Raw genomic sequence first — 12,697 nt, 5'->3', positions numbered from 1 at the left:
GAAATAGATTTTCAAAGTTAGGAGCCAGGGGGGCCCCCTATCTAAAAATGTTAGGGGCCCCCCAGCAATTTCAGGGGCCCACAAGCGCGCGCGGCATCACAAGATAAATTTGTTGTTTTAAACCTCGTTATTAGCATGTAAAACAATTTAAAGTACTTTTATCTTTTATTTGATATGAAGGAAGAGCACAAATACTGAATTCCTATAAACCAGAGATCATGATCTTTCAATATTGTTTAATTTAAAGGCGCAATGGACAATTTTTCGGCGATTTGAGAACACAGGCGGAAGTGCGCATGTGCACTCCCCCATGCGGACTGATACACACACGTGCATTTGTTTATTAGCGCAACGGAGCGCATCGCATCGCTCGTCTCCCGTAGATTTCTGTCCACTTCTGCGTCAGCTCGAACTGTCTTTCTCCGTCTTCATTTTGCCCCGTACACTGAGGGAACTATATTATGATAGATCCATGCGCTTAGGCACGAGGAAACGTGGGGACGAACCGCACGCTGCTGCAGGTGAGCGATGGGTGCGTTTTATGATTGATACGTGGCAGGACAAATGATTTATCCACGCCACGAGGAAATATGATAAAAAATTTGCTGAAAAAAATCGTCCATACCACCTTTAAGATAATAATGTTTCTTAGATACACAATAAATACTGTATACAACATTTGACACAAGGAGATCTTATATGTTCTGCAGCAGGAATAAATAAAATCACAGTCTACAAAATAACCTGAGTACACAGCGCCCAATCAGATGCCCCGCTTTCATCGAAATTAGGTCACGGCAACCGCTCGGCCAATGAGAAGCGAGAATACAACAACGAAATGGCATGTCTGTCAAAATGAAATGTAAATGATGAAAATGCCTCAAATATGGCCAAATTAGGCCGCGGTTATTTTAGTACTTGGTTTACGGATCCGCCGCACTTAGATTATTGATTTATACAATATAAATAAAATTCATTATTATCAATTTTTTTTATAAAGTACCACCGACAACGCAAAATAGCAATAAATGAAATATAAAAAGCGGTATTTGGTCAAAAGATAAGAGCGAATGAAGCGTGACGGAGCAGCTCCGTCCCTGCGCGGTCCCGGCGAGAGCGCGCGCGCCGGTTTCCGCCGTCTTTATATCGTAAATACACATTTTAAACCCGTTTACCACATTTTCTCCAGCGCGTTTTGCCGTGACTGAGGCTGTACACCTAGAAGTGTGAGTTCTGAGTGTAAAACACGCTAAATCTACTGTTACACGCTCCTGCGTGCTGCGTCTCCCCCCCCTCCCCCCCTCTCCTCCCGTGCTCCGTTTTGGGCAAACCCGCAAGAAAAAATATTTTGAAATTTAAATTATATTTATATTTCACCCGCCTGTGCAATATATTTCATTTAAAAATCCGTAAACCAAATAATAGAATAACTACAGCTTTACTAGTTAAATCTTGATTTTTTTTTTTAGGAATTTCGATACAGGGGCACGGGGGGGCCCCCTCCAAATTTAAACCCCGTGCCCGTGGCGATTTGAGGGGCCACGGGCCCCGGGCCCCCATCTATTTCGCAGCCTGCTATCTACATGAAACAAAGACTGGCACAAAGCCAACGAGGCAGATGTTTGTATTCATGGGTCACTTTTCCAAACCTGGATAAGACCACGTTTGTAACTGCAATGCGACCTTCATAACATGTACTCTTGTTTACCTCGGTGATCAAATCAAATCAAATCAAATCAATTTATTTTTGTAAGGCCCAAAATCACAACAACAGTTGCCTCTGAGGGCCACAGGGAGAAATGAATCAACAATGTCTGTGGTGGCGAGGGACGATGTCCCAGGGTCCTCTGTCCTTAGACTCTCCTTCTCGGCCAGGAAAAACTACAAAAAAACCTCTTTGGGAAAAAAGCGTAGAAACCTGGAGGAGTTCCAGTGAAGGAGAGATCCGACTCTCACAGACGGACAGACGGACACAAAGAGACTGGAGCTGGACCCACTCTTCAGGCAGATGAGGGACCGACTGAGGCGAACTGGACCCACTCTTCAGGCAGATGAGGGACCGACTGAGGCGAACTGGACCCACTCTTCAGGCAGATGAGGGACCGTCTGAGTCGAGCTGGACCCACTCTTCAGGCAGAAGAGGGACCGTCTGAGTCGAGCTGGACCCACTCTTCAGGCAGAAGAGGGACCGTCGGAGGCGAGCTGGACCCACTCTTCAGGCAGACGAGGGACCGTCGGAGGCGAGCTGGACCCACTCTTGAGGCAGATGAGGGACCGACTGAGGCGAACTGGAGCCACTCTTCAGGCAGATGAGGGACCGTCCACACAGGGCAGGGACCACTTCACCAGGGGAGGGGCATCTGGGTCCACAGGTCCTCAGGAGTGAGAGAAAGAAAAGAAGGCGGTGAACAGTTTGCAAGTGGAATCAAAAAATAAATATTGTTTGATAGCATAAGTAGTCAGAAGAAGAAGAGGATAGTGCTCAAGCTGTCATACTTCCCCCAGCACAGTTACTCCTAGGGCAGCGTAGCTGAAGCTGTGGGTTTATCTTTCTGTTCCTAACTACTCTGACCATAAGCGATTTCGAAGAGGAACGTTTTAAGCCTGGACTTAAATGAAGAGACTGTGTCAGCATATTTAACATGGGTCGGGAGCTGATTCCATAACACAGGAGCTTGGTAGCTAAACGCTCTACCTCCTACAGTACTTTTAGAGACTCTTGGCACCACCAGAAGGCCAGCATTCTGAGAGCGAAGAGCTCTGTTTGGATGATATGGTTCTATAGCATCTTTGAGGTAGGATGGGGCCATGTCATTTATGGCTTTGTAGGTCAAGAGTAGAATTTTGAATTTGATTCTAGACTCGACGGGGAGCCAGTGAAGAGACTTCAGCACTGGCGTAATGTGCTCTCTTCTTTTTGTTCCTGTTAGTAATCTTGCTGCTGCATTTTGAACCAGTTGAAAGCTTTTTATGGAGCTTTTAGGACACGCTGCAAGCAGGGAGTTACAGTAGTCTAATCTAGTCGTTACAAATGCATGGATAAGTTTTTCAGCATCACTTTTAGGCAGGATTCTTCTGATTTTGGCGATGTTGCGCAAATGGAAATAGGCTGTTTTACAAGCTTGATTTATATGAGCTTTAAATGAGAGCTCCTGGTCAAATAAGACTCCAAGGTTTCTTACAGTAGAACTGGAGGCTACACTGACATTGTCCAGTGTGACTATCTGCTCAGATAGAGCGTCTCGTAGATGCTTAGGGCCAAGCACAATGACCTCGGTTTTTTCAGGGTTAAGAAGCAGGTAGTTTAGTGTCATCCAGGTTTTTATCTCCTTCACACAAGCACTAAGTCTGTCTACTTGATCGCTCTGATCAGGTTTCATTGATAAATACAGCTGAGTGTCATCTGCATAGCAGTGGAAGTTAATGCCATGCTTTCTAATAATGTTGCCTAATGGTAGCATATAAAGAGTAAACAGAATTGGACCGAGTACCGAACCCTGTGGCACACCGTAAATTACTTTAGTGATATCACAGTGACATTGGGTTATGGATAATATTTTTGTAATTACAGGAAACAAAACTAGTACAAAATGCAACTTCTTCTCGGTTTGCATAAATAAACAAAAGTGATTTAGAGATTTTTTTAGAGCATATTGACAACACAACCAGATGCTAAAACTGCTTCACGTGCACAATAAATGGTAAAAGAATATGAGAGAACCAATGAGAGAGAGTACACTTTATGATATGTACAAATGTCAAAAAGATCAATAAAAAATAAATAATAGGTCGGAATACCCCAAAGACAGATATGATACTAGTTTGTGGAGCTAACTAACTAAAGACGATACGGTTCAACGGTTGTGGGTGTAATTTTAGACATTTCTTTCAAAAACAGTCTAGAACGTGAGACTTATTGTAAATGTATAATCAAAATCAATCTGTGCCTCTGCCTCTGATTACACAGCATTTTATTGATCCAAGAGAAAGACTGATATGTTGCTATGTTACATTTTAGGATGAGGGTTTGGGTGTGTCTTGCTTTTTGGGCATTCTTGTCATGTGCTAAGTTTAAACGACACACCTCTTCCTGTCACAATTTCAAAATGAGAAAAGACATTAGGCACGTCAGATTTAAATCTATAATTCTGCCATTTTGAGATGAAATTCAAATCTTCATATGCAGTGGTGGAAAGTCATGAAGTACAAATGTAAAAGTACTGTGCTTTTTTACAGTGGATACTTTTCACTTTTAATTCACTACATTTGAGAGAAGGTATTTGTATTTTTTACTCCGCTACATTTTTTAACCAGACTGAAAAGTAGAAAGTACTTTTGATACGTTTTGAGGGGTTATTTAAAGCACATTTATGGCCACGTATGAGTTCAAATTAAAATCACTACATTTGATGCATTAACACTTTTCAAAACCAGTGTGAATTACTTTAACTATTTACCCTTAACGTAGATTTTTAAAAGGGTATTTTAAAGTAGAGTTTCTATGTACTGCTCATACTTCCACCACTGTCTGTAATGAGAGAAACAGTAACATTTGTCCTTGTTTGCCCTTTACTTTCTAAAAACGCTGCCAAACTGCCGCTCACATTGTTTGCACTGTAAATAAACCTGTTGTTGTCGCTGTCTGTTTGCATAATTACACTTTCACACTTTGTCTTTGGTCCCACAAAAGAGCGCTGTAGACAGATGTTTGTGTTCATAAAGTCACATTTCAAATCTGATTAAGGCCATGTTTGGGACTGCGACTGTACAATTTGCATCTTAATAATACTTAATCTTGTTTACATCAATGATAGAGCAGTAATATTAGGTTGGAAAAATAGCAGGCATATTTAGCAGCCAAAAGCACTTATATGTCATTTGGTGGTTTTAATCTAAGCATGTTTCCGGCTTTTTAGATTTGTGAATGGTTATGAGCGTTTTAACACTGACAGGAGGACACGGTCTCTTATAAATGCGTTTGAACATTAAATAGCTCATTAAATTAAGGCAAATTTATGCACTATTGGTAAAAAAGTGCTTTACTGAACTCCAACAATGCACAAAAATTACAATGAAATAATAACTACAGGGGTGCACGGTGGCAAAGGCGGTTAGCGCTCTTGCCTCCCAAGAAGGAGATCATGGGTTCGATTCCCAGACCAGACCAACATCACATGATCTCTCTGGGTGGAGTCTGCATGTTCTCCCCGTGTTACCGTGGGTTCTCTCCGGGTTCTCCGGCTTCCTCCCACCGTCCAAAGACATGCATGTGTTAGGTAAGATTGGTGACTCTAAATTGGCCCTAGTGAATGAATGTGAGCGTGAACTGTCTGTAATGTCTATGTCTCTGTGTTGGCCCTGCGACAAGTTGGCCACTGTCCAGGATGTACCCCGCCTAAGGCCCGAAGTCACTGGGATAGGCTCCAGTCACCCGCGACCCCGAAAGGGAACAAGCGGTAGAAAATGGATGGATGGATAATAACTACAGGCAAAAAGTAAAATACAATCACTAAACAACTCGACAACATAAAATAATAATAATAATATGAGCTAAAAATAGAGTAGTGATAAGCCGTTTATAAAAAAACGTTTCTTGATGCTTAATAGACGCCCCATTGTTCACCATCAAACATTTTGTGGGGCAGCATTTGTAGCAGACAGACTTTGCGTGGCGTGCAAGAGGGAAAGCGGTAAGCGCCCATAATCCTTTGCAACTTCATCCAAGTCCAAGTAGGCTGATGAACAACCCATCTGCGATCCTCCACTAGCACACTTTACTTTCTCTTTGTCTGCTCCCTTTAAGAGGCCAGCAGCAGCGTAATCGGTTAGGCTCATCTACTTATTCCATACAAACTAAACTGCGACGTTTTGATTCGCCCATGATGCGTCTGGCGCGAGATTAGCAGCTAAACCTCATCGGCCCGGCCTCTGGCTAAGTCTAAAATGATTTCCTCTTTCTAAATGGAATGACCTAAAAAGCTTAATCTCGGTAATCCCTCCGGTCGAGTGCACTAATATGCAGAGGTGGCTTGTAATCAGTTCTACGTTTAAATAAATAGTTTTTTTTTGTGTTTGCTGGGCTGGGAAATTGATCAAATGTTATCGAGATCTAGCCATGTGAAAGCTGCGTCCTACAATCTTTAGTCAGTAAAAACATGCACAGCACAGTTTAGACTTTGGAAGAAGAAGAAATCAGACTATTAATGCAGTTAAATGGTGATGTATTAAAAGTCTGTACTGTTTATATTCATGAAATCAGTACTGACAAGCCATTTGATTGTGTTTTGGGAAAATGAAAAGATAAATATACGAAAGTCAAGATCAATCAATCCATATGTAAATCAGTGTCTCCTCAGACGTGACTCACCAGTTCTGAACTGAAGAAGCGCCTTGGATGAGGCTGAAACGTCTTCACTCTTAACACTTTTGTCCAGTTGATAGAATTCAATTTTCTTTTGCTATGGAACTTGTCTTGGCGACTGAGGGACTACACAGATTTCAATAAGAGGAAAAGGGAGTCATTTGTTGCTGCAGCCCTACATTGTAATACTTTCACTCCTACTCGAGTACTAGTTTTATTAAAAGAGATCATTAAAGGTTTTGGTTACTCTTCTCTCTTACTCACTCTTGTCAGGTGTAGAAACGCTCTTTACCTCAAGAAATAAGATAAGATAAAATAACCTGTATTTGTCCCACAATGAGGAAATTCCATTGTTGCAACACAGAGTAGGTACAGAAACAGATTAGAGAAGTATAATAATAAATAAACTCTTATTGGAAAAAAATATACTTTACAGAAATCAAAAAAATAACACTTTACAGAAAATTATTTAGTTTTTCTAGTTGTTGGAAATTCCTTTTTTTTTTTAAACCAGAAAGTCCCTTAAAGGCGGTATGGACGATTTTTCGGCGATTTGAGAACGCAGGCGGAAGTGCGGACTGATACAACACACACGTGCGTTTGTTTATTAGCGCAACGGATCACATCGCATCTCTCGTCTGCCGTAGATTTCTGTCCACTTCTGCGTCAGCTCGAACTGTCTTTCTCCGTCTTCATTTTGCCCCGTACACTGAGGGAACTATATTATGATAGATCCATGCGCTTAGGCACACGGAAACGTGAGGAGGAACCGCACGCTGCTGCAGGTGAGCGATAGGTGCGTTTTATGATTGATACGTGGCAGGACAAATGATTTATCCACGCCACGAGGAAATATGATACAAAATTTGCTGAAAAAAATCGTCCATACCACCTTTAAAATAAATCTCCTTATCAATAGACCCCTCACCAAACAAAATGATGACTCCTATTCTTATTTTACTTATAACTTCACACATACTTTTACTTGAGTTCTTTCTCGGACAAACTTCTACTTGAGTCATGTTATTTTGAAGTAACCCTTGCTTTAGTACAGTTTTTGGATACTCGACGCACCTCTGCCAGTTTGTTGGTTTCCACGTTGCCGGATGGAGACACAAAGAGGAGAAGCAGGAGTAGAATAGTTCCTGTAGCTGATGTTAAGTGCTGAAATCCTCGTATCAATCCGACAGCCGCGCACGCTGAACTGAACCGATCACATTAAAACACAGATTATATCTCCGTTGGATTTGCATGGACAGCTGTAGTGATAAGAAAGGCACTTGAGGCACTTTTTACTGCAAGACTCGCTACATTTTTGTGATTTTGTAATTAAAGACATAAAAACTTCAGTAAAGAGTTCTGATAATCTAATCAGAGGAAGAGTTGGCAGGTAGAAAACAAAAGCTGTGATTAGGTGTGTAAATCCTCTAAACTATTGTTGTGCGTGATGGTTTTGTAAGTAAAACGACTTTTGGCAAGGCAAGTTTATTTGTAGAGCACATTTTATACACAAGGCAATTCAAAGTGCTTCACACAGCAGAAAAAATGCATTAAAATCACAAAGAAATTACAGAAACAGAAATACAATAAGATTAACTAAATAAAAATAAATAAATAAAAAACACCTAGCCAAATCCAAATGTATCTGACCACATTGGCAGGCATTCCAGACACTCCTTACCATATTTGGCATGTTTCCTTTAGCGTATAAATAATAATAGCTGTGGTTTAATAGTGATGTAAATTAGTATATAATAGTTGATTTCAAACTCAACCTTTGGGGTCAGCTTGCAGTACCACTGAATCCAACACAATTTCCAACACATAATAATAATAATAATAGTTTCATTTTGCCATTAAAAACCTGCTGAAATGAGTATCTAGGGTTGATATTGGACTTAAATTTGGTTAGCATCTGGGTAAGTGAGACAGTACGTTTACCACCCAGACATCCATACATTAACAGCATAGGGATTTTTGTTATAAATTGCATTATCTCGTTAAAATTGTAATGTAGAAAACATTCTCTGCACATTGTAGTCCACTGTCACTTTCTGAGAGCTTTTAATCTGAACTCAATCATCATTATGACATTACATTCACAATGACGTTGCTCTTACATCAGTTTGGGGTGGTTCACACATTGCACTGATGTAATACACATTTTAACAGCGCTTCACGCATGAACATGCCCTGTTAATTATTCATTTTCAACTTACACGTTTAAGTATGAATCTTTTATTCATCTCTGTGCTTCTTGCAGTTACAATGTCATTGTTATCCTCACTTAGACTTAATCTTTGTGAATGTGAGTTCAAAAGCATGATAGAAGTCAATTCTGTTTCTGTTGTAAAAAATATCACCTTTTCCTTTACCCTTATTAGTGCTATTGGCCCAGGTAATGTCCAGGCCTGTCACAATAATTACTATATTGACATATTGTTGCGCTAATGGGAGACCTTTTGTTATGCTTCTGTACTACGATGATAATTGAGCTGTAAACGGTTGAATAAATAACTTTTCTAACTCATTATAGCAACTGAAGCATTTAATTCTGCTATTTACTTCTTGCAGCTCATAATTTTTAACAATATTGAACATTTAGAATAGTTTTTCCAGTGATTATCGTGCTTTGTCTCTGCAAATTTCATATATCTAACCAAAATGTATTCAGATAAATCTAGACAAAAAGCAATCTTGTTTTAAGTCTACAAAAAAAATGCTAAATAAGTAAGATTGTTAAGCTTAGTATGTCAAGAAAGTAAAATTCACATACTGCACTGACAGAAAATTTCACTTATTTCAAGGCCATTTCTGCCTCAAACAAGTGTATTCTCCTAGTTTTAAGAAGGCGTAATTTGCAGTATGGGATTATTTTGTGAGTGGCATTAAGTAATTACAAAGGTTTCTTGTCTATATTTTCTTCAGAAATGTATCACACTTCTAAATGTCTTATGGTAACGGGCCTAGTGTTGTGATTTACCACCAAAGAGATATTACAACTGTAAAAAATATGTAAACATGCTGTATTTCTACTCCAACTACTTGTTGAAATTGTGGAATAATTCTGTGTTTACTTGCCTTTCAGCGTTAGCCTTTTAGTGGGACAGTAAGTGGAAGATATTGAAATATAATACTGCAAATAAACGGTATTCAAATCTAAACTATAATATTTTGCTATTGCCCCTCTAAGTCTAATAAAATAACAGATGCTAAGGACAATAAAGCAGCATCGCAATAACCAAGTACAGTCACTCTCTGTTAAAGGGGACATTGTGCAAAATCAACTTTTATGAGCGTTTAATCTTGTTATGACAGTGTTTTCTCATCAATAGTTTCTTTGATTCATGCATGTTTGAGTATCATCCTGAAACTGAGGCTGGAGTGCACAGAAAAAATACCAGAAAATTCGAGAAAATTCAAATATATTCCAGAAAATACCAAACAAGACTTCAAAATTCCAACAAATTCCACAGAAAATCAAAAAAATACCAAACAATACCAGACAATACTACAACATTTCAGAAAATGTCAGAAAATGTTAGAAAATTTCAGAAAATTCCAGAAAATTCCAGGACATACTCGTTTGGGTCGTGCGTATTGTTATTTTCAATACTAAGAACCTGAAAAAGCATCATACGTTAATATTTTAAAACAGTTCCACAAGCTTGCAGATTTGTCCTGGTTGCCACGACTTTGTTTCATTCAACCTGTTATATCGAAAATGTTCTCAGGCCATTTCTAAGAATACTTACCCTTTCTTATCTGTCATTTCAGGTTTTACCAGGTACGTGCAGGATTAAAAGTCTCTCCTCGCGTGCCGCACAGGCTGATAGCGACAACACACGGCGATACGGGTAAGAGCGAGAGTGTGTTTAATTGTTATACACACTCACAAACATTGACCGCTTCCCCAAGAACAAGCCCGCAATTTTCCATATTGCGTCAGTGTAATCAGACTCTGTTATTGCTGTGCCGATGGGCGAAGCATTGCCAGGTTTCAGTGAAAAACAAGCAAGCCATTGTGTTTTAAACATATCAAATAATGTTACGAATGAGGTTTTGAAAAACAACAACTGGAAACATAAAATGTGTTTTAGAGAAGCAACATTTTGTTTTTCAATTGCTTTACATTCATCCAAAAATATTCGTGCAAACATCAAAACTAATCTGTTGGAAATCCGTACAAACGGCTCAAAATCCATGCGCACTTTGTGGAACCAGAGTGGCTCAGGTACAGGACCGTGGGCCACAACATTAAGTCAAAAGAAACCCTATGACGATGGTTTGTTTAAGGACAAACGGGACGACTGATTGTGCAGGAGTTTGGATAAGAACAAAGGGCCGGCCTGGTCTTGGTGAACTTGTACTACAAAATATAAAAGGTGGGCTACATTACATGGACAATGGCTTCTGCTACAAAATATTTAAACTCTATCACTGCTGATCGCGTACAAGCTGAAGCACATGTAGCTGCACTAATGCTCAGGAAGCCAGCTCAAGAGCAGTAATATCCTTTGGAGGGAAAATTGGCCAATATAAGAAAAAAAGAAGAAACAGATTTTTGAAGAAAATGCAAAACTGTCCTGTTTGGTTTGAAGTCCACTAGAGGGAGCAATAAAACAGTTTCACACAATATAAGTAAAATCAAAATGAGAGACTCTCACATCAAAATGGTGGTGTCCCTTTACAACCCTTGGAGTCAGACCAACTGGTGCGGGGCTGGTGTGGTCAGTAGCAGCCTCCTCTTACACTCAGAGACACTTCCATTCATGTCTGAACACACCTCTAATGTAACACAGATGCAAGTGCTCAATATCTATAGTAGGACAGTTTGTTAGGACTCATTGTGAACTGGCTGCTATATGGTATTTTCTTTCAAAAGTAGATGTATAAAAGGTTTAATGCCTCGGGAAACCTAGGACAATGTAATGTTGTTATACATAGAAAAAACCCTTGTGCAATATTGTTATGTGATAGCCTGTATGTATGAATCATATATAGACACAGCTTGAATGTGTCAAACTGAGACTTTTGGCTTATTATTGTTGTTTAGCAACGCTTTATGTTCAAATATATCAGTTGAAAATACACAAAACACACACTTCTATAACAGACGGGCAGTTTATTGATCCTGGAGGAAATTCAAGTTCAGCTGCAGAGACATTTTCAAAGCGCTTCCCCGTCACATTTTTGTCTGGTTCAAAAGCCTCAGTGCAGCGTGAGAGGAGGACTGGTCAGGTAGGGTCAGGTAGGGTCAGGTAGGGTCAGGTAGGGTCAGGTAGGGTCAGCAGATCCAGCGTCAGGGCAGTTTGAGGGGAGTAACCTGCAGCACAGGCATCACAGGGGAACTCTGGAGACACAACAAGAAAGTTTTCTTCTAGCATCACTTTTACTCCACCCCAGTGTCGCATTTGAAGCATCTCAAAAGGTCCATAACTTGCTCCTTAATGTGGGAATAATTGTTAATGGTGTAGAAGTAGTTCATATTCATTTGGAGGGAACGTGCAGACTCCAAATAAGCAATTGTGTTCTAGTTCAGGGCATTGAGAGAATATTAGCGTAATGGTTTTTGGTCATTTTTTTTCCTATTTATTTTATTTTTTATTTAGTAATATCTGCAACACGTAAATCTTAGCCATGAAAATACAGACGGTACTAAAATGTGTCCTGGCTTTAATAGCAGTATTCTAAGCTCTCACAGGAACAGGTCTTAAGTTTGGGAACATCTCCTCTCAGGAAATCCTTTTATGGCCGTGCATTCTGTTTGTCAATGATATAGAGCAATGTGTTTGAAGTCTGTGTAAATAGCTAGTCCTATGTATGTATTATAGTATGTAATATATGTATGTCAGAGTAACGCAGCACTGCAGATAGTGGTTAGGGTTGTCTGGTCTCGGGGGCATATTTCACACTCGGAGCAGTGCCGTGCCACCAGAACATTACACTATGACTCGCGTGACTCGGGGACAATTGTTGGAAGTTGACTATAAATAGAAGCCAAGCCTTAGATGTAAAAAATGAAATGAAAAATCTGAAAATTAATGATGGTAAAAATGTGCCAATACCTACATTCTGAATCATTCACACAAATTGCAAGTATTTTTTTTGTACATATACGTATGGATTTAATCAGTCCAGGACAAGTGAAATGGGGGATGAGAGAGAAGGGAGGACATGCAGTAAATCGTCAAAGTCGGGAGTATTGTACATGGTGTCATTGGCAAGACTTTTCTTATACATGTTTATGCAACCTGTATGTACAACAGCATAATCAAACAGTAAAACCTTATCGTTTGCGACATGCAAAGTGTCTGTATAGATACTGTAATGTAA

General features: G+C 39.7%; 1 protein-coding gene across 1 annotated transcript in view; it reads left to right on the top strand.

The window, feature by feature from the left end:
• The window catches only part of fam135b (family with sequence similarity 135 member B), a 71,974-nt gene that overhangs the window by 15,428 nt on the left and 43,849 nt on the right, over window positions 1–12,697 (top strand). The window contains exon 3 of the mRNA XM_072447750.1: window positions 10,139–10,218. Within this exon, the coding sequence (XP_072303851.1) occupies window positions 10,139–10,218 (80 nt within the window). The remainder of the gene's footprint in view (window positions 1–10,138; window positions 10,219–12,697) is intronic.

This window comes from Eucyclogobius newberryi, unplaced genomic scaffold, assembly GCF_026437365.1.
Source record: "Eucyclogobius newberryi isolate DKJ021-1_F unplaced genomic scaffold, fEucNew1.0.hap1 SCAF_16, whole genome shotgun sequence".
In the NCBI taxonomy this organism is placed as follows: Eukaryota; Metazoa; Chordata; class Actinopteri; order Gobiiformes; family Gobiidae; genus Eucyclogobius; species Eucyclogobius newberryi.
Note: the sequence above shows the minus strand (reverse complement) of the source record. Positions and strands in the feature narration are given on the sequence as shown.